At 50.1% G+C, this 22,276-nt stretch overlaps 1 protein-coding gene across 4 annotated transcripts in view; it reads right to left on the bottom strand.

Moving 5' to 3' along the window:
- The window catches only part of BCL11B (BCL11 transcription factor B), a 103,017-nt gene that overhangs the window by 50,713 nt on the left and 30,028 nt on the right, over positions 1 to 22,276 (bottom strand). For 2 of the 4 annotated variants that reach the window (XM_009428435.5, XM_001151763.7), the window contains exon 3: positions 11,436 to 11,648. The exons of the other annotated variants lie outside the window; for them this stretch is intronic. In XM_009428435.5, the coding sequence (XP_009426710.1) occupies positions 11,436 to 11,648 (213 nt within the window). The remainder of the gene's footprint in view (positions 1 to 11,435; positions 11,649 to 22,276) is intronic. 4 annotated transcript variants of the gene reach the window in all.

Genomic DNA, 22,276 nt, shown 5'->3' on the forward strand with positions numbered 1-22,276 from the left:
TATCAACTCCAACAGTCCAAAAAACACTAAAATTACCCAACAGTCAGATAAGGATGCGGAGAAATGAGAACCTCTGTGCACTGTTGGTGAGAATGTAAAACAGCGTAGCCACTATAGAAAACGGTTTGGCAATTCCTCAAAAAATTAAATATAGGATTACCCTTTGACGCAGAAACTCCACTTCCGCAGAAACTCCAAAAGAACTGAAAGCAAGGATTCAAATAGATTATTGTCCACCCACGTTCTTAGCTGTGCCATTCACAATAGCCAAAAGCAGCCCAACTGTCCATCAATGGGTGGGTGGATAAGCAAAATGTGGTCTATCCATATGATAGAATATTATTCAGCCTCAAGAAGGAAGGAGATTGTAACACGTGCTACAACATGGATGGACCTCGAAGACACTATACTAAGTGAAATGAGCTAGGTACAAAAGGACAAGCACTGTATGATTCCACTTACCTGAGGAACCTAGAGTAGTCACATTCAGAGAGACAGAACGGAGAATGGGGGGCTGGGGAGAGGGGAAATGGGAAGTTAGTATTTAATGGTGCCAGAGCTCTGTTTGGGATGATGGAAAAGCTCTGGAGATGGATGGTGGTGATGGCTGCATAACAATTGCAATGTACTTATTGCCACCGAACTGTGCACTTAAAAATTGTTAAAATGGTAAATCTAATGTTTATCTTACCACAATTAAAAAAACTCACAATCGAAGCATTGTGAGAATCACTGGAGATACACAGAAAGCCCACAGCACACAGTGGACCCTTGATCAATGGTATTTTTTATTTTATTTATTTATTTTATTTTTAGACGGCATCTCGCTCTGTTGCCCAGGCTGGAGTGCAATGTTGTGATCTCGGCTCACTGCAACCTCCACCTCCCGGGTTCAAGCGATTCTCCTGCCTCAGCCTCCCAAGTAGCTGGGACTATAGGCGCCCGCCACCACGCCCAGCTACATTTTTTTATATTTTTAATAGAGATGGGGTTTCAACATGTTGGCCAGGATGGTCTTGATCTCTTGACCTTGTGATCCGCCTGCCTGCCTCAGCCTCCCAAAGTGCTGGGATTACAGGCGTGAGCCACCGCGACTGGCCTGATCAAAGGTATTTTTTAAGATTAAAATGTTAATAACTGAGTTGGCTAATAAAACCCAAGGAAATTCGTGCAAAAGAACTTGAGTCAGAACTGGTTAAATACAACACCAAGAGGAGACTCACGCACCCAGTGGGCCTTGCCCCACTAGCTATTCCTCACTTCTTAACAAAGGCAATCATTTAAAATGTCCAGTTTTATGAAAAGATTCCAGCGGCCCCCGTTTCTGCAGGTACTGACTCCATTTTTGCATTCACCTCCCTGGAGAAGTCCTGAGCGCCGTGATCCCTTCCTTGAGAATCATACAATACTGGCGTTCTAATTACCCGGGGCTCAGGCTGGCCCAGTGACAGCTCTGTGATTCACAAGCTCACTCCTCTCCCTTGGTTGTTCCTACTCACACCTACCAGGTACAAGGCCAGGCGGGAGGGGCAGGCCAGGACCAGACACAAGGACAGGAGCAGGATGCCCACGTGGGCCCCAGGCTCGAGAAGGCTTGGATTCAAATCCCACCTGTGCCGTCCACCAGACGCGCAAGGAAAGCAATTTCGCATCTGCGAAAACCAGGAGCAGGTCCTGTCACCTCTCACCTGTGAACTACAAGAGAAGCTGCCTGGAAAGCCCAAATTCAGAGCTGGGAGAGAAGGCCCCACCTGGGCACCCCATCGCAGTGAGTTCCTCTAGGGCAAGGACCCTGTCACGCCCATTTCTGGACCCTAGGGTCTAGCCCAGGGTCTGCCACATGTATGACCAGCGTATGAAGGAAGACCTGGGGGATCCTCCCGGGGACCATATCTGAGTTTGATCTGGTTTCCCTGGCATAATGCTGGGCCCCACAGAGGGACCCCTGCCCACCGAGGGTTCCGTCCCACTGCTTTTTGGGTAAAAGTGGCCAGCCTTGATTATGTTTGAATAAACTATATCTCATGGTCTAGACTATTTGGGTTTAATTGTGAAATATACACAGAACACAGCCCCTCCACCCCGACCCTGCCCTCAGGTTCGAAAAGTCAAGTACATTTTGTTCCCCTCTCCCGGCACCATAAAAACAACAAAGAACACCTCAAGCTTTTTTAAGGGCTATTATTTCTTTCGCTCCCCAGTGGGGGAAAAAAATGGATTCCACTGTCCTGTGTACAAAAACAAGGAGGATGCTCATAAAAGAATGTGCTAGCAGCGTTTTCTGTGTTTCCTCTTTCTCTCACAGGTGTAGACACTACCTTTTCTGAGTCTTCATCATCCCCCAGCATCTCCTGGGCACCTGCTGGGACTCAGCCCCGCCCCAGCCACTGGAGAGACAGAGATGAGCCTGGTCGAGGAAATCGACTTGGTTAAGGCTGGCGTGGGACCACATGCCAAGTCCCTGACTCCCAGTCAGAACCCCAAAACCCAATTTGAGGTGATCCGATGAGAAAATCTCGCTTATGCTCTAGCCCTCTTCTTCAAGGTCAAAACTGCCTTCTGGTGGACTGAGGATCGGTGACTTTGTTTCCCTCTATGTCCAGCCAGGGCTGGAGGAAGCTTGTTGTCAGCAGGCCCCTTCCCAGAAGACACCACATCCACACCTGTCACTGCCCACAGTGACTGGACCCTCAGCCTCAAGTTCCCCGGTGGTAAAACCCCTGTAGATCTCCCAACCCTCCAGGCTCCTGTAAGCCCAGCCCTTTAATTTCTTTATTTCCTTTTCTTTCTTTCTTTCTTTCTTTCTTTCTTTCCTTCTTTCCTTCCTTTCTTTCCTTTCTTTCTTTCTCTTTCTCTCTTTCTGTCTGCTACAAGTAAACTTTATTTGATGTAATGTAATACAACATTTTCAAGTTTCACAATGAGCATTTGACATAAATAATCATTTAAATTAGGAATATAAGTATGCACGGTCACTTGAGCAAATTTGCGGTTCAGGGGTTGGTACAAGCTTTGTCTGAAAGCTTTTTTCTCCTTTAGGAAAAAGTAGCCCTTCCCTTCACCTGGGAAGAAGCACTATCAATGGGAGTTAGAAGAAGTCCATAATCCACCTTGGAATTCCAGCTGATCTGTGAGAGGACAGCTTTCTGTATTCTAGAAAAATAATATTCTCTTTCAGTTCATTCATTTTTCTCCATGGAAGATATTGGCACTCTCTTCATCTACTGTCTTTCTGTCTCCTTAGCTGCTGCTTATTACATAGAACCATTTTTTAAAAATATAATATCTGCAAAGAGACCTCTTCTGTTCCCTTACCTCCCCTAATGTCTACCATTTTGTGGAGAGGGTAGGGTGGTGGGAGCCAGGGGCCAGAATTGCTTAGACACACATTTGATTTCAGGTACAGAGAACACAAATTCTCTGGAAGGAACCCCATGGGGGTCGGGAGCATTTTCCAAGAGTGGTCCAGGTGACCTTCAATTCACATAATTCTGTTTAATACGGCGCTGCTCCATGAGGATGAGCATATGTATGCCCCATTTCCAGAAGCAGCACCACCTTTCATGGAAAACCCATTACTCTCTCACTTCTTCCACATAACATGCGGTTATGGACCAGCCGTGGGCCCAATGCACCACTGGATAAAATGAGAGTCAAAAACACGCCAATAATCACGTGGATTCCAATGCAGTCAGGCACCACTTGTGCTTCATTCAGGTAAAAATCCTCACAGAAGGTACCCCCCACCTCTCAGCAATGCGACCACAAGGACAAGCTGTCCTCAGGTGGGACACCTCTCCATCCTGAGATCTGCTCTTGAGCTGCACCATGGCAATAAGTGAGGGAGCACCCGAGCGGCAGCCAATTGATTCATTTTTTTCAAACAGAGAAAGGCGCCATGGGGACATGCATTTCACATCCACTGAGTGAGAAGGCCCTCCATGGGCACCCCCACCACGGTGAGTTCCTCTAGGGCAAGGACCCTGTCATGCCCATTTCCAGATCCCTCAGTCCAGCCCAGGGTCTGGCACAAGGATGACCAGTGCATGAAGGAAGACCTTCAGGACCCTCCCAGGTACCATATCAGAGTTTGATTTGGTTTTCTACCAGCAGCTCCTTCTCTGTTGTCCACTACAGCCCAATGGGAAGCCAGACGGGAGAGCTCCAAGTACAGCTGGGAGGCTGGCCAGACCTGAGTCTGAATCTCTGTTTTGAGACTCTCTGTCCAAGTTCTGCTATTTGTGTGCTGTGTGACCCCTGGTGGGTTGTGTGGCCTCTCTGAGCCCCAATATCCTCATAAGCAAAAGGGTGGGGGAGTGCCTCTTCTTGGGAGCGTTACAAGGATGAGATGTCATGCCTAGGACTGAGCCGGCCCTTTAGCAAACAGTGGCAAGCCCCAGGAACACTGATGATGTTGGCCCTTCCTCTGCCTTCATTCACACTAAGAAACTCTCCCAGGCAAGTGGCTTTCCAAGAGCTAAGTCATCACTGGGGTGCCGGTTACCCAAGGCCAAAGTCTCAAAAGGCTTTCCAGCATCTCAGCTTTCTCCCTCCTTCCCTTCCCACTGGCCTTTTCCCTCTGATTCCCCCAGGTGCTGGTCATGGGCTGTGGCCACGCCCAGATGGTAGCTGTTCATGGGACCTGCCAGTAGAGGGATGGTAAGCAAGTACTTCAGTGTCCCCATTTTACAGGTGGGGAAACTGAAGATTGGAGAGAGGAAGTAAGTGGCTAGCCTGGGATCACATACTCACTCCCATTCACTGCAAGGGAAGGACCGAGGATGGCCCCATCTCTAGAGCTTCCCACAATGCCTGCAGTCTAATACGGGTCCACAATGACATTTAACTTCAAACACACATCCATGCCACAGAGCCCCACAGGGACAGGGCAGCCAGCTGTCAAAGCACAACCCCAGAGTCTCAAACCCAGGATGTGTCTGGTGTGCTCCCACTGCAGATAGCAGAGCTGAAGTCCAAGGCGCCCAACGTGGGGCTCCTCAACATCAGAGCTCTACCTGCTACCAATCTCATTGCAGGGTTCACACCAAGCCTCATGGTCAGGCAGAAATCAATCTTTAAGTGGCTTCCACTGGGCGACGAACTTCCTTTTCTGGTTTTCAATAAAAACTCAAGAGAGGTAGTATGGCCTAGTGGGCAGACCCAGGTATGAGTCAGCTCTGCCACCCATGTGTCATGGCTTCATCCCCACTCTCTGCCTTGGTTTCCCCATTTATATAATGAAGAGGTTGGAGGAGATGATCTCTTGGGATCCCTGGTCTTAGATTGTTATAGACTGACTTGACCTCAGGTCACCCGAGAAGAACCCATTTCTGGGCCAGTCCGCTCCACACAGAGGGCAATTCAAGCCTCCTCTGCCACTTTCCGAGTCCCTTTAAAGGAGAACGGGGCTGCCTTGCTCTGAGGTCTCTGATGTCCGTGGCCGGTGCTGCTTCTTCACATCCACTAACTGCTTGAAAGCGCTGCATCCAGCACTGCATTAAAAATTAATTACACATGCTATCTTATTGCCAGTGCATAATGTAATGAGCACCAGCTGTGCTAAACAGCCAAACTCCTTTTTAAGACAGCTATAAAAAAAAAAGGAAAAAAAGAAAGAAAGAAAGAAACTGCACTTCCAAATGCCTCTCCTGTCAGAGCAGAAAAACAGCAACATCTTGTATGGATTTGAACAGAATTCTTTGATTTAGCTCTGCCTTCAGAACGTCTGAAGGGCCAACTCAGAGAGTGAAATGGAATCTGGCGAGGCTGCAGCGATCTCCACTCAGGGATTTGCTGGGGCCTCTTTTATCTAAGGACAGTCATGCTGGTAGGTGCCCCACCCCCAACAGAGCCACAGTGCAGCCCTTCTGTTGCCCCCAACTCCCCAGCTCCTCTGGCCCTTGCTGATGCTGTAGGAAATGTCACTTTCCAGCTACGTGGGACAGGGGACTTTCTGGCATCCACCAAGCCCTGCCACCCTTGGCTACCTCCAGCACTCTCAGAATCAGCTTCCCCCAACTGGGGGGCTTGCAGCTCTCCATGGCTTCTCCTGGCACTTCCTCCGGTCACAGAAAGAGGCGTCTGGGTTCTCAAGGCAGGCGGGCATGGACAGCCTCTGCAGCAGTGTGACCTCAAGAAGCAGGCAGGTGCTAGGGTGGAATCAACAGCGCTTGCACGCCAGGAAGAGCAACAGCGCTGTGAAGGCTGCGTTGCAGATGCTGGGACCACTGGCCCTTGGGCGATGTAGACATTGCAAGGCATACAGATGACTCTCTAAATTTTTAATAACTCCCCTGAAAGCCCTTTTCCTACATGGAGCCAGCCCCCATCAACACTAGGACCTGTCTGGTTAGCCCAGAAGGATCCTAACAACAAACGTTACTTTGCAAAGGGAATCCCATGAGCATGTTTTCCAACCTTCCCACGACGGAGCTCTGCTGTCCACACACGCTCACTCACACGGTTCTTTTTTTTGTCTTCACCCCCATACTCACCCCTCCCTCCAGTCTCAGTGGCCAATCTGACGCCCTCCTGGAGTGTCTCTGGCACCCCCTGCACCAGAATCAAGGCGACGCATCAGCAGGGGCCTGGTGAGGCTACCATCTCTGTCCGCATCACCGTTTGGCTTCCCATGGATCCTCCGGTGTTAATCAAACCCAGTCCAGAATGAAACTACAGCTTGCTTCTTGTTTGGTATGAAATGTGCAAAGCACAGACCATATCATTAACATAAAACTTCCAGAAATAAGGCCACTTTCCAGGCAGACTGTATTAATTGCATCAGGCTTCCACAGCTAGGGTGGTCTAATCCACGGCGCCCCATTGGACGGCTCTGGTTATAAAACCAACACAAAATGAACACTGGGATATAATTGAAGGAGGAGAAAAGGATAGATTCTATGGTTAAACCCTACTATTTACTTACAGGTATTCTTTTATCTTTATTGTCCCTTTAACCCATGCCAAGAAACCCCAGACTAGTTAAATAACACAGCAAGCACAATTTCAGTAGAAAAGTAAATTGAATTTAACTTTACAAGATTGCCCTGTGATTTCAGCATATACTAATGACTGCAACTGACTCCCTCTATTAAAGCCAAACACTTCCACTTCCCTGAGCTGGGATCCTGTGTGTTCTTGTGTGAGACCTTGAACTTCACCAAGTACACGCATTAATCACCGTGGCTGATGACCATTTGCAGCTTTTAAATATGCAATGAAGTGTCTCAGTTCCTATTCCACCTCCCAAAGCTGGTACATGATCTGAGCCAGCCAAAAGGCTAAATACTTTTAAGAATGGAAAGCGAGGATCCAGCTTGAAGTGAGACCTGACAGAGTCTCAATGTCGTGAATCCCATTCCGCTCGTGCATGGACTCTAACTTCGACAGGGCTCACTCAGCACCTGGCCCGTATGATCTCACACGATCCCCAGAACGACCCTTCAGAGCCTGTCCTATCCTTAGCTCCATTTTATAGATGGGGAAACTGAGGAATGGAGAGGGGAAATGACTACACGGGGCAGAACAGCCTTCACCCCCAAGCAGTCTCATACACTTGACCACCGCTTTCCAATCATGGAAGCCTCAGAACAGGGAAGGATTCCGGCATGCGGGGCACAAAGCCCAGGAGTGTCCAAACCATTCTCTGAATGTCCCACGCCCTGCCCTGGAAACCTAGCTAGCCCCATGCTCACTCCACCCACAGCAGCTCCACACTGACCTCAGAAAATAACACGAGCCTCGTTTTCAAGTGTTGCATACATACACATATACATACATACGTGTATTTTTACAGAAGGGGAAACTGAGGCAATGACTTCTTTAGGGCCCCTGGCCAGCTGAAGCACAGACCAGGAACACAATCTGAGGCTCTTGACCCCACAGCCACTGTGCCAAATCCTCTATGTGAAATTTCTCAGGGAAGAAATTTCAGTCCCCAGGAATGCCTAGACTCAAAGCCCCACATTCCTTCAGCAGAGTCAAAAAGAGTCAGGACCCCCGAGTCCCTTCTCCCCACTGCGACCATTGGAAAGAGGTCTAGGGTTGGGGTCCCGGGAGGCAGGGCCACCTGGGATGCTGCCAGCCCAGGGTGTGCACAAACACACATACCTGTGTGGTTTTCTCCCCCCGTAAAATCACATCCTTCTATAAATAACTGCAGATGTGGTAACAGGCACGCAATTAACCTGTGTGAAACACGTTTACACTGGGGTTCTCCATATTAACTTGAAGAGATGGGTTCAATGCATCCTGATCCGAAAAGGGACAAAACCAAGTAAGGACAGCAGGCCCATTCCATCTTTACAAAGGCCTGCTTCTTCCTAACGGGTTACTGGGAACTTAATGACTCCATTCCAACTACTAATTAAACAGGCACTAAAAACACTTAAGCAAACAGCCCAGTGCCAGGGACACAAATCACAAAGGGACAAAAAACACCAGAATAGGATAGTTTCAGGTATTCAAATTGATCGGGAAACATGGTGGTGCAAGCTGGTGAGGGCCAATGAACTGGGACCGAATGAAAAAAGAGAACTGTACCGGACATGGTGGCAGAGGGCAGGAGGTAAGAGCAGGCCCCTTAGAAGGGTCTCCTGGAGCAGTCCTAGGGGCTCAGCCTCCTGCAGTCCCAACCCCAGGAACAGGACACTGCCCTTCCTCATGTCCCTCCCAGAGCACTGCAATCAAGCATTGGTTGCTCACAGGCTCTGAGTCCTGACAGCTCTCAAGGCCTAAAATCTAAAAAGGCCTTTAATGCCAGAAGAAGAGCCAAAGCCAAAGATGTGGCAGGTGCTGGATGGAGAGCCTGGGATCAAATCCCACCTCCACCACTCCCTCCCTCCCTTCTGCAGGTCCTCCTTCCCCTTCTGCAGGTCCCCACTCCCTGTCCTCCCCACCACCAGAATGCAAGCTGCACGAGGGCAGGGACCTGCCTGCCGACTCTTCCTGTGTGTGCACAGTGCTACAAGCTAGGTGCCTTCCAAATGGCTTCAAGCTAAAGAATGAATAAATGGATGGATGGATGAACGGATGGATGGATGGATGGATAGATGGATGGATGGATGGATGGATGGGTGGATGGGTAGACGGATGGATGCATGGATGGATGGATGGATACATGGATGAATGGATGGATGGATGGATGGATGGATGGATGGATGGATGCATGGATGGATGGATGGATGGATGGATGGATGGATGGATGGATACAGGGATGAATGGATGGATGGATGGATGGATGGATGGATGGACGGATAGACGTGAGCTGTGAGAACTCAACATCTCTGAACATCATTTTCTCATCTGCAAAGTGAGGAGAATAAAGTATTAGGGTTGCTGTGAGGGTTAAATTCAAGAAGGTACACATGCCCAGCACAATGCAGCACATAGCAGGCCCTCCATACACAGTCCTCATAAGGATCCTAGTGGCATGTATGAGGACTTGCTGATGGCAGAGTCCCCCAGAGCCAAGGCAGTGGAAAGCTCATTCGACCTCCCGTGGATGTCGGCAGAGGCAGCGTGGCTCCACAGGAAGAGGGGTGGCCTTTCAGGAGGCAACCAAGGACAAATCCCAGTTCTGCCACCCTGGCTAGCCACTCTCCCTCCCCAAGCCCTTGCTTCTCCATCTGCAAAATGGGGATGGTAACAGCTCCTGGTCAGCACCATACAAAGATGCTAAGCAGGCCTGGCCACATGAGGCAGCGGCTCAGTCCTCTAGCTGAGTCTCATCTACTTCAGCAACTTCTAAGTAGGGCCAACAGAGGGTTAAGCAAAGCCCTGGGTGAGCCTCTGGTGAGATCAGATTTCTGTGCCACGGAACTTGACCGCGTCCAGTAATAAACACTCAGGCTGATCTTTGATAGCATGGCCCCCCCAGTGGTTGCCGGGGCTGCAGCACTAATGACAGGAAGCCAAGAGAGCAAGGCAACCACCCAGACAGAGCAGGCACCCCCTGCTCAGCAAGCAGGGCCTTCCACAGACTCACAGAACAGATCTACTGAGCCAGGACAGGAGGCCTGAGCACCTGGGGACCAGCACAGCCCAGAAAAGGGAGCCGGCGTCTTTGCAAGTGGTTCCGACTCCTTCCCAGGAGATTTTGGGTTTTGCTTTGTGCCTTTAAGGCACAAGTCCAGTAAGAAACCAGAACTCCCTTTTGGAAGCCAGATCCTATGATGTCACCACCTGTCACAGCAGGGAGGGTACACTAAAGCTCCAGGCCACCCTACTAGGGAGCTCTGGAGCCCAGGAAGCTCTGGACCCTGGAGCAGGGGCTGCCTGTGGCCTTTTACAGAGCTGTGGCCATGGCTTTTGCAGAGCTGTGGCTCCATCAGGGACCGCCTGTGGGGACAGCTTCAATTAAAAACAAAACCTGCCCAATAAAAATAGTTTTCCTTTCACAATTCAAGTCAAGAGAAAGCCTGCAACATGCCTGGTGACAAAGTAGGGACCAATCAAATCTGCCCCAGCTCTGCACCCCCCTTCTCCTTTCCTGCCCCTGCCACAGAAACCAGGCCACGGCTGCTCACCACATGTGTCTGTGTCAGCATCCTGGTTTGCGTGGCCACAGTGCTTTCACACCAGGCCCTGCCGAGATGCTGGGGGGACAGACTTGTGAGAGGGCCCTTTGCCCTTGAATTCCCAGGGACCCCAAGGATTCCCAGAGACCCTAGGCAGAATAAGATCTTGGGTTCCACTTGGGGAGAAGCAGGGCAGGTAGAGGCCAGTTTGTGTCACCACACTGCCCCATCTGCCCATCTGTAGAATGGGCAGCCACACCGCCCGCCCGGGAGAGCAGGATGAGTCGGCACAAACAGCTGTGTCTGGGTCTGGCCCAGAGCCGGACGCACAGCAGGTACTCAGCTCCCGCCCCCACCCCTCACACACCTCACAGTGTTTCACTCCCTCTCGTGGCCACAGCTTTTTAAGAGGCTCCTTTTGAGCCACTTTTTTTCTTTTTCAAAGCTAATGGGCAACACATTTCCCCAAAGAGAAACTCAGCATTTTGGACGGCTCCAGCAATGTACACAGTCAACCAAGGAATCTTCCCCTAGCCTGGTCTTGGCGGGGCAGGGGATTGTCTGGGGTGGGGGAGGGGGTGGCAGTGGCAAGGGCCGAAGAAAACCTCAGATGTTAAGTGTTATCCAATTAAGCTGTCGCTAAACAACCCAAAGAAGCGGGATTGGGAGGCTGGGGAATGCATTCTGGGAGCAAGACTCTCAGAACGGGTGGGGGCACCGTGGGGGACTCCTGACCGAGGGGCACCGGGCCCTGGCTCATAGTTCAGCGAACATTCTTTACCACTTCCCCTGGCACCCCAAAAAGCCTTCTGGGTGGGAGCTGCCCTTTCTCCCTGGGTCCCCACCTTGCTCCAGCGCTGCCCATGGCACACCCCGCCATCCCGGGGGCCCGCCCCCCACCGCGGCGTCGTCTGTTACCTGACAACTGACACTGGCATCCAAAGGGAGCCTCCGTCTGACCCTCACCCTGAGTCCCGTCACCCGAGACCGGGCGCGCGCTGCAGCACGGCAGGGGGAGGCAGGGCGGGAGAGCGCCCAGGGCACGCAGAGGTGAAGTGATCACGGATGAGTGAGGGTGGGAGGAGGCAGCTATGGGGGCCACCGCTGGCAGCTGGGCAGGCCTGCACGGCCCTGGAGAAAAAACAATAGAAAAGACTGGTCAGTCGGGCCCTGGACTGTGTGAGGGGCACGGGGTGGGACGGGGCTCGGGGCGTGGGGCTCAGCTCAGGCCACCCTTCGGGGGTGGGAGGCCCCCGGGGTGCCAGGCCCTGCAGGGAAGGCAATCGGGACACAGGCGAGGGAATGGGCTCGGGGAGGTGGGCAGGGGGCACTGGGGAGGGCCCGGTTTCCACAGCTGCCAGGCTGGGCTGTCGGGGAGGCAGGACCCCGCCTCTGGGGGCCTGGTGCAGGGGGCTGGGTGAACGGGGGCTGTCAGGGCCCACTCTCAGGAAGGACCCCCCACGTGGGGGCCTCTGGAGCAATCAAATAGGTTCCATTTGGGGATTTGTTTCCAAAACTTCGGGCTACCCCTCCCTGGAAGAGCTGGGAAGCTCACAGCCTCCCCTGTTTGCTATATCAGGATGGGCTGTTCCTACAGGCCCAGGACACCTTGGGTCCGCCTCCAGGTGTCTGGGCTCTGTTAGCCTCCTGTCTGGCAGACCACCAGCTGGGGGCTCTCTCCAGCCCCAAGCACTGAGCGTGCTGCACCCAAGCCGCAATGCCCTTCAGAAGGCTTTCACACCCCCCTACCACACCCCAAGAAAACCCTGGCGCTGCTCACCCCCTCCTAATGTCTCGGCCTGGCTTGGGAGGCCTCCCGCCATGTGACAGCAAGGACACAGGGCCAGGGCCGGCCCCGCCTCTGCCCAGCCCCACAGCTCGCTCAGCTCCGCAGCAAGGCCTGCATTTGATTTAGCCGTTTATCTTAAATGGCTAAGAGACCACCAGGGCAAAACATTTGTGTGAAGCCCTTGCCAAAACCACAAGTGAAGAAGCCCAAATTCCCTGGGTAAATAATTGAGCAGGGAAGCATCAGAGAGACAAAAAGGAAACGTCAACAAGAGGATGGGCAGCTGGGCCCAGCCGGCTTTGCCAGGGAGGCCCAGCACAGGTCTGCACGGGTGGGAGTCTGCCCACTCCAGGGCCCCCACGTGGATTCCCCCATCGCAAGGAGAGCCACAGGACCCTGCAAGCCACCAGGAGCCAGGAGCCTGTCAGTCTTCATTGGACTGAAGTTCCTAACACACTGACGGGAACTGGGGCTTAGAATACCCATTGCACAGACCAGGAAACTGATGGCGTGACTGCAGAAAACTGCAGACATCAGCAGCCCCATCCAAACCCCAGCTGTCTGGCCCCAGAACCAGGGCTCTTTCTCTGTAGCCCTAGTTTCTCTAAAACATGGGTTATCCAGGATCAAGGCATCAGGGCATTTAAGAAGACCCCCTGCTTAGGGATTGCAAGCTGTCAGTGTCCTGTCAAGAGGTCAAAGCTAACACCAACACTGCTCGGACCCCCCTGAACCAACAAGGACCTCATACTAGGTGAGGCCTCGGGCCCAGGGTATTTCTGAGCTGGGGATAGCCCTGGAAGGATGTGGCTGAGGAACCAGTAAACAGTTTCAGCCTCAGATGCTGAGGGGAAGGCCATGCTAGATTTAGTGCCATCCCTCAAGGAAGGTCAGGACCTGCCTCCTCCTGGAAGCCTGCCCTAGCCTGAACCTTCCAGCACTGGACACTGCATTTGATCCTGTCCACTGGTGGTCTCAAATCCCTATGTAGGCCTTCCCTGCAGACCACCGAGGGCTCTGGGTCATCCATCATCATGACAGCCACCTCGCTCAGAAAAGATCCACATTCCACTGGGGGAAAACTGAGGCTTAGGGAGATCTGAGACTGGAACCCAGTTGTGTCCCTGAAGCCCGCAATGCTCTGCTTCCCTCTAGGGCTGCAGCTGGGTAAGTGACCAGGGGTCCTGGGATCTCTAGAGCAACGGCCACATAGTGGGCGGAAGTCTGAGATCCCTGGGCTCAATCCAGCCATTGGAAGCTGCAAAGGCCAAACCCAGGCTCTGGTTCCTGGGTTCTGGGTGAGGCCACGACACAGCCAGCACCATTTATCACTACTGAGAAACCAGCAGAAGCAGCTCGAGGCCTGGTAAGGGTTGTCCCAGGTGCTAAGGAGCTGACTCTGTCTCCGTGGTGGGAGGAACAGTTGCAGAGCAGGTAGAAAACAGGCATCTGGCCACACCCTTCTCCTGGAAACGTCCAAGGTGGGGCTCAGGCCAGGGTCTGTAAAGGCGATGTCACACACCACGCGTTGTTCCCTGCATAGGGGTCAGGGGGTAGGCCGCCCTGGACAGGTTTCCCCAGAGTCTCATTAGCAATTGTGACCTTGCTGAAGTCCACCTGCTCCAGGGACCGGCTCAACTGAGGCAGGGGAGGGGGGCAGCCGGGAGAGGGGCTTCAAATCCCAAGCTCTGCAGGGCCTCTCTGGGGCTCCCAGAGCACCTTCTACACTGGGAGAGGTTTCCACATGGGGCAGCTTAAACCCAGAGCCCTTCCCAAGGGTGGAACTCAAGAAATCTGAAGCTACTGCAAAAGCCCAAAGTGATGAAAGGAGCCACCTACGGCATGATTCCATGGATATGAAATGTTCATAAGAGGCAAATCCATGGACACAGAAAGTAGCAGTTGCCAGGGGCTGGGGGGAGCCAGTAGGGGTGTGAGGGGTGGCTAATGGGTACAGAGTTTCTTCGGGGGGTGATGAAAATGCTCGGGACTTAGACAGGAGTGACGGCTGCACGACATTGTGAATAGATCCAAAACCACTGATTGTACACTTTAAAATGGTCAATTGTACATCACGTGACTCTTACCTCAACTTGAAAAAACAGCCTCAGTACCTGTCCCAGGCTACCTCCCAGCCCCCATCCTTCCTCAGAGGAGGGGTATTTGCCTTTAAAAGTGAAGCTGGGAAATCCAGAAAGCACTTAAGGAGCGCTTGAGACGTGGGACAGGGTATGCACCCACACACGCACAGAGGAAGCCACCAGAGCTCCCAGGCCACACAGCCTTGAGGACCGAGAGGACTGGATTCAAATTCCTCCTCGGCTGTCTCCTGGCCTCGTGGCTGAAGGTGAGTCACTTTCTCAGAGCCTCAGCTCCCTCAACTTTAAAAGAAGGGTCAGGTCAGCCCTGAGCCAGAGCCGGAGATCCAGGAAACTCACCAAACGGTCACTATCATTCTCTTGCTTTCCATTCTGAAACTTTCCCCACTCCCTATGGTCCTTTCCAAGGCATCATCGCTGCCCAGCGAAGAAAGCAAGAGGATGTTCTCTGAGCATAGCAAAGCGCCCCGCAAAGACCTGCAAGACACTCCCAAAAAAACGCTGGCTTTGGAGGTCTATGCAAAAAAAAAAAAAAAAAGTCTAAAAATAAGGCCCCTAAAATCCCGCTTCTTAGGCTCCAAAACAGGGCAATGCTAGATAAGCTCATTCTTGATGGCTTCATGGGTTTAAGCATTCCACAGGGGTCTGTCACCCGTCTCTCTTCTAGAGGGACTTTGCAGAGGCTCCTGCTCCGTTCCTCACACATGCGCACTCACCCAGCGAACACGCCCACCGCCGAGGAGCGTGGAGACACAAAAACGCCTGGAAAAGCCCCATCCCGGTTTCGGGGGGAATTCGAGCCTTCCCCACCCCTAAAGCCTCTGGGGCGTCCCCTCCCAAATGGGAGGATTACAGATTCCATGTTCAGAGCTAGAGAGAGGTGGTCTGGAATACACTGTGCAGGAGACGAGTATTTTTCTCCCTACTGGTGCCTTTCAATTGATACATTTTTTTAAGCTGAGAACTCCTACTGATAGTGCAGAAATGAGTCATAGATCAAGGAAGGAGACAGCCAGGGAGGCAGCGCGTGTGAGTGAGGGACACTGGCAAGGGAACCTGACAGTCCCCGCGCCCCCTCCCCCCATGCCAAGACATTAATTCTCACAAGTCGGAGAAAATTACTATGCATGAATGCAAAAAGCATGATCAGGAGTAATTAACATGGCTTCATATGCAAATTTTATTAATGCAGAAGTACAAAGTCATTATGCAAATGAAACTTACGTCAACTCTCTTGACAAATATTCATCTCTGAGGCTCAAGTTTCTCCCTTTTTATTTATTTATTTATTTATTTTTCTCTCCCCCCCTCTCTTTTATCTTGGGCTTCTTTTTTTTTTCTTTTTTTTTTTTTTTTTGGTGGGGGAAGGACAGCGGGGGGAAGGAGGTGGCGCTGGTGGATGCTACAGCGGTGGCAGCAGCAAGCCACAAGGACTGTTTGACAAGTTTGCAAAGTTGTTTTCCAACCAGAGAAATTTATTCTTGCATTGTTGATTTTTTTTTTCTTTTTTTTTTTGGTTGTTGGCAGGTACAAGACAGCTCATAGGAGAAGGGGGAAAAAATTAAAAAAATAAAAAAAAGCTCTGGGCAGCAGGCAGCCAATCAAAACGCCAGAGCCTGTAATGAGGGCGATTGATGGCTGTTTGGCTTTTACTGCAGGGTAATGAACTAGAATCCAGTCTGAGGAGGGGGAAAAATATGAATATTCATGAGACTGTGCTCCTGCCTTTGATGATTAAAGAAATTTTTAATATTCAAATAAGCGCTTGCCAAGTGATTAACAAAGAACAAGCACGCAGAAATATGGAAATGGGAGCCGGGAAAGATTTGAGAGGCGAATGTACTGTGCAGGAAAGGCAGCGCCAAATTTCATAAACAAGATAGGCAGATAACCCAATTCGCACGCGGGCAAATAAAAATATTTTTTTCTGATCACTTAAATATTTTGCCAGCTACTTTGTCTTAAGGATGATAGAAAAAAATGCTAAGTATTAAGAGCGTGAGGGGGAAAAGAAATAACGTGAAGTCAAATGCCTGGCTCACATTTAAAAATCATTATCCTGATCCTAGCTCATCTCCTCCCACCCCAACGGGAAATTAGGATTCTTTTTCCGGTTTGCTACAGAGGGAAGATGGAGGAGAAGCCAGCACAGACTTGAAACTCCAGTGTGTGAGATTCAGGCCTGCCTGTTCTGGGTAGGCACAGGCATGAACTGTGGTCATCTGGCACTTCTAGGCTGGTCCAGAGGGAACCCTGATGTCTAGAGGGCAGGAGATGTGACGCTGGAGAGCTCAGGCCTCCTGGAGGCTCAGGCCCTGGTCTAAACACAAGGAGAAGATGGTCTTTGGGAGAGCAGGGGGCACCTCTTGAGAAGCTGAAAGGGCTCCGATCTTCAGCACAGGGCCTGGCCCGGGGATCTTCAGGGCCGTGAGGAAAAGCGCCCTCCACCCATCCCAACGGCTCCAAGAGCTGTCTGCTAAGACTGCACGCTCATATTTTAACAGCTCCACCATGGGTTCACATTGAAGCACATAATAACAGTATTAGCTGGTAAAATGATCCTGCAGTTAAAATACATCTAATTAGCAGCCCATGACATCCATTTTGGCAATTTCCTATTTGAAAGAAGTGGAGTGCAACCTTAAATGAGACAGGAACTGGGTGTTCACCTGACAAGACTGGCCTTCTCATCATTTGTCTTTCTCTCAATCCCTTTTTTTGGGGGGCTGTGGGGGGTGTAGAGGGGGAGTGGCTGAGACAGCAGGAATAGAGAAGAACAATTCTAGGGAGACTTCTTCATTTGCTCAATTTCAGAGCTACACAGGTCTTTGGGGTCGGGGGTGACTCAAAAAATAAATTCCTTCACTCCACAGGTATTATTTCATTTCTTTTTTTTTCTTTTTTTTTTTTTTTTAGCTTTTAATTACCAAGGTCTAGGAACCAGCAATGACTGTAACTTGTTTTCCATTTCATTGTAAAATATATACCAACAATCATCATCATAAAGCAGAAAGGGAAAGCAAAGCATTTAAGTGAACACGCAGGTTACCATGAAAAGCTGCAAGTCTAGGGTGGGTCCCCAAGGCAGGACCAGAGAGGGAGTGGGTGTGCCACGTGGCTCAGCTCACTGCCCCAGAGCATCTGGGGCACCTAGAAATGCCAGGCAGGGCGATGGAGCTCCCCAGGCCCCACCTCCCACTCCTGGATTCTCATTCTCCATCAGACACCACTGTTTTGTCTGGGCACCCGATGGCCATTACAGGTCTCTAGTCCCTTGTTGCCATGGGTTTTGGTTTGGGGGTGAACATGTAGGTGTCCTTGGAAAGAAGAGCAACAAAAAGGGAAAGTCAGGTCTCACAAGGGTTTGCACAGCTGTGTTTAAAGAGTTCCTTCGGGGTCATTACACGGGAGACATAAAAACAGTTCGAATCTACGTTTGGCCGCTATGTGGGCGGCCGGCTGAAAGACAGCAGTCCTTGCAGGTGGCTGAGGAGGGTAAGAATTCAAATGCAGGTGAAAGAGCCTGTCCAGCATCCTTCATCAACCATCTAGGCCCTAATGGATCCAGAGAGGGTCACTGAGGAGTGCCAGGCTGCAGGAAGTGAGGTGGGTTCACCAGGGGCCTCCAGGAACATGGGCAACTGCTCATCTTTGGGTTGAGACCACTTCTACCATCACTTCCACAAACGACCATCCAGAGATTCCCCACAGGCCACCCACGACCCTGTGTGGCCACCAGGGTATCCACCTGCACCCACCATGAGAAGGCTTGGCCGTGAGGGAGACTAGAAGCACACCTCAGGAAGCACCCTGAGCCAGGCTGCCCTACTCTAAGCTCCTCCTCTTGGAGCACTTCCGAAATCTCATCCCAGAAAATGGAAAGGCAGAGCCAAGGAATGATCGCGTCCCCCACCGACACTACCAAAACCTTTCTCCTCCTTCCACCAGAGATTGGAAAGGGAACATCCTCCCCAGCAGCTGCCTCTTGCAATTTAGAGGCAGGCACGCTCGGGCACACCCCTTCCCCAGGTCCAAAAGCACCTGTTTCATTGACTGCCAACTCCAATTTCCTCAAGATGCAGGCAGCTGAAATACTCCAGGGCTGCCGATCCCCTTTCTGCACCCTGACCCAAGGACTGGTGAAGTTACATCACAAATTCCAACACCAAGGCCCCTGTGAGGGAGCAGAGGACACTTCAGTGTTGATGAGGAGGAAGGGCATCCCTCAGCCATCTTCTGTGAACCACGGAGGTGGAGGGGGCTGGCCGTTCCAGCCCCTAAGTGGGCATTTGCAGGGGGTGGGGGGGGCGCAGTGAGGGACACGCAGCTTGGACTCTTCTTTTGCTTGTCTCTCGGGGAAAATCCTGCAGTGTTCCGAACTACTGAAATGCAAATAAACCACAAACACTTGTCCTCCAGCCGGGACGCTGATCATTCCTTTGCTCCTAGGCATCACGGCTTCAGGACACAGATACAAAAACGAATATAACTCCTCTGGGTGACCTCAGGCAGGCAGGGTCCACCAAATTGGGGCCCACCATCCTGGAATGGGCAGGCCTGAGGACAACAGAAGGTGAAGCCATGTGTCGCACTGGTTAGAAAAATGTGTGCATGCACATCTATTATCTATAAGAGAGGTTCTATATACATATACATATGCACATACACAAACAAACACTCATCTATCAGCAACGTGGACATGTTAAGATGTCTTGCGTGCATCCAACCAGAGTCCACAGAGGCCAAGGACAAATTGCAACTGAGAGATTCTCCAAATCTCACCAGCAAAATCAGCCAGTCAATACCTAATGGAGGAATTGCCCCTTTTCCTCCCAATTTAGGTTTTCTGATCAGAGGTGTGGTAGCTGCTTCAACCTTCAGCAGTCTCTGCTTTCTAAGACAATTTAATTCAAGATCCTTCAGTAATTTTCTCTCCGGTTGCATCCAGAGCCACAAACAGTATACTACATGTCATCTGCATGAAGCATAACTCGACGAAGAGTGAAGGCAGGCTGCAAACCGAAGTAAAGTGTTAGATAAATCATCTGGATACCAAGCATAAAGAATGTGGGACTTCGGGTTGGGACCCTGTAGCCCTTTCCCAGATGGAACTTAGGGGCCAGACTCCAATGACAAGTTTGGCCAGGCATCCCTCAGATATGTTCCTATTTCTTCATTAATTTAGAGCTGGGGGTGGGAGTGGAAATACACAGTTAAGATAGAACTCACATGTCACACAAGGCAAAAACCAGGAAACTCATCTTCAGATTGGGTGCCTACAGTGAGTTTTAAACTAAGGACACCTTTTTCTATCCCCTCAGCATCCACTGTGCCTGACCTTTGAGGAATGACCCGGAAAACACTGAATCCTGACACGTGTTAAGAATCTGGCCCTCCCTAAAACATGTTTACAAACTGGGGAGTTCAGGAAGTTGTGGTTCCAAGGTCCCACGAACTCCAATGCTGGCTTTTGCTCAACGGCCATGTACAGACAGTGCAATGGAATAAACAGAAGGAGGAAGGCTGAGCTGCGAGAATCCCGGAGAATTAAGAATGAAAATAAACAGCACAGCCAATAAAAAGGACATAAAGAAAACGGAGTGCCCAGCAAGGAGGTTATTGGGATGACTCAAGCCCGAAGCAGCCAGAAAAGGGAACAGAAATTTCAGGTGCAGATGGAGTCATGGATATGAGGAATGTAAGCATCATCAACCTTTTTAAGATCAGACCATAAAACTCTACCTGAGCCATAAGGGAACAGACAACCACAGGGCCAGCAGGGTTTCTTGTTTCAGATGGAACAGAAATAAATTTGGTTAGTAGAAGGTTAAAAAGAGAAAAAAGGAAAGAGAAAGAAAGACAAAAGAAATCAAATTGTAAAAAGGAGGACCCTGCTATAGTTTAAATGCACATTTTGTTTTTGGTTGCATTTAATAGAATTATAGGCAATTGATTTCTACTATTGTAATAAAAAAATATAGCTCTCCCCTGGATTTTGTTTATGACTAAATCTCTTTTTTCCCTTTCATTTTTTTTCCTTTTCCTAATGGACTTACAGAAGACCGAGGTTCAGTGCTTTGCATTACATAAGAACAAAATCTTTTCTATGGCCTCTTTATGTTCCTAAGCCAAGTCTGAAATGTCACTGACTAAAAAATTGAACAGGCCTGTAATTACTTTCAACAAAGTAGTTCCTTTAACTGAGTTTTCTGTATGTAGATGGCATTTAATATACATATCGTAAGCCTTCTTTTCAGCACAGGTAACATTTGATGGCAAAAATCACAAATTTTCTTCTAAGGGAGCTGTCTGACAGCCACCTTCTTACTTATTTTTTGACGTGAAATCCGTTTTCATCTCCTAACACACTAGCGGTGACGTGCAGTGCGTGCACAACAAAATTTGTAAAAATTAACACTTCGCGGGATTAATTTAATAAAGATTGTTAGCACATTAACGCTGGGAACATTGCTCCTTACGATTCATCTAGCCACGCGCGAGACGCCGCTGTAACAGAGGTTTACATTCAGCTGAGGTTTATACCGCTATTTAATGTAATTAAAGAAACCGGCAGCGCAGTCCTCAATGGAAATATCATTTCTATTGCAGACTATTCCCATTAGAAATTGGGGAAAATCATAGCACGCTGACTTTGATTTTGTTGTAATTTTTTTTTTCCTCAGCTGTCTTTGAAACAGAGCTGATGTGCTGGACCTCAGACAGAACTGACTGCAGAAACCCTGCAAAGATCCCGCGATAAGACAAGCCTCTTCTCCCTACAGGAGTGCCCAGTATTTATATGCCACTTACTTGGTTTTGAAACTGTTTTTTTATTATTTTTTTTTAAATCTACAGCCTCTGTTTGGCTGTAATTACCCAGGAAGTTCTCTGCCCAGCACCCCATCATGAAATATACCCCAAAACAACATCGTAGATAAGAGCCCAGAGGCGGGGAGGCCTCCGGGGCCACTCTTACACATAAACAATCATAGTGTAGCCAGGATCCCAACGAGCTCCAATTCCAGATCGGGGCGAGAATCTAGCTGTAATCTCAGAGGAAGAAAGCAGCAAGCATCGCTCAGGAGGCCTCAGAGACTAAACAGACACAAAACCCAAAAGAAAAAGAAAAAAAAAAAATCTTCGCACCACATCACCAAAATGGCAGAGAAAATTAAGTCTTGGGGCTGAGACGAAGGGAACCTGACTCAGCTCCTCCGCCTCTGACAGCTGCCTCCTGCCCTTGGAGCGGCCAAGTGCAAACAAAAATGAGACCTTTCTTCTCTAAACCTGCTTGCTACATGTCCCTGTGCTGTAGGGGGGACCATGTCGCTTTTTTTCCCCTTCCCTAAGTGCATTTTAATACCCTTATTCTACATCCTAATTTCTTTGAAAAAAACATCAGTGTCACTAAAAAAAACGTCACTCTGTTTTGCAAAATCCAGCAGCTTCCTTGGCAGCGAGAAAGGCTGGCTGGCATTATCCCCTCATTTGACAAAACTACTATTTCTGGGCATGTGGTCAAAAGCAGGTAGGAAGCAAATGCTGAGAAATAAGGAAGTAAAAACAGCCAACAGATTTTTCACTACCGAAGACGCCAAGCGTAAACATGATTTATTTAGCTGTGTTTAACGTGTCTGTCCTCCACTCGACTACAAGCCCACTTGGGTTTAAGGAAAGGGTGGGTAGAAGGGGACAGGAAAAGGGGAGTGAGTGGGGAGGACATGAGGGAGAGGGAGCAGGGGCAGGCGGCGCTGAAGGAAGACTTTCTGAACGGTTCGGTTCAGAGTTTTAGGAGAACAAGAATCCTCTACCCCAAAATACATGCATGTGTCAAAAGAAGGCAGCACTAATCTGCTGGTTAATTAACGAGC

The sequence above is a fragment of the Pan troglodytes genome, chromosome 15 (assembly GCF_028858775.2).
Source record: "Pan troglodytes isolate AG18354 chromosome 15, NHGRI_mPanTro3-v2.0_pri, whole genome shotgun sequence".
Taxonomy (NCBI): domain Eukaryota; kingdom Metazoa; phylum Chordata; class Mammalia; order Primates; family Hominidae; genus Pan; species Pan troglodytes.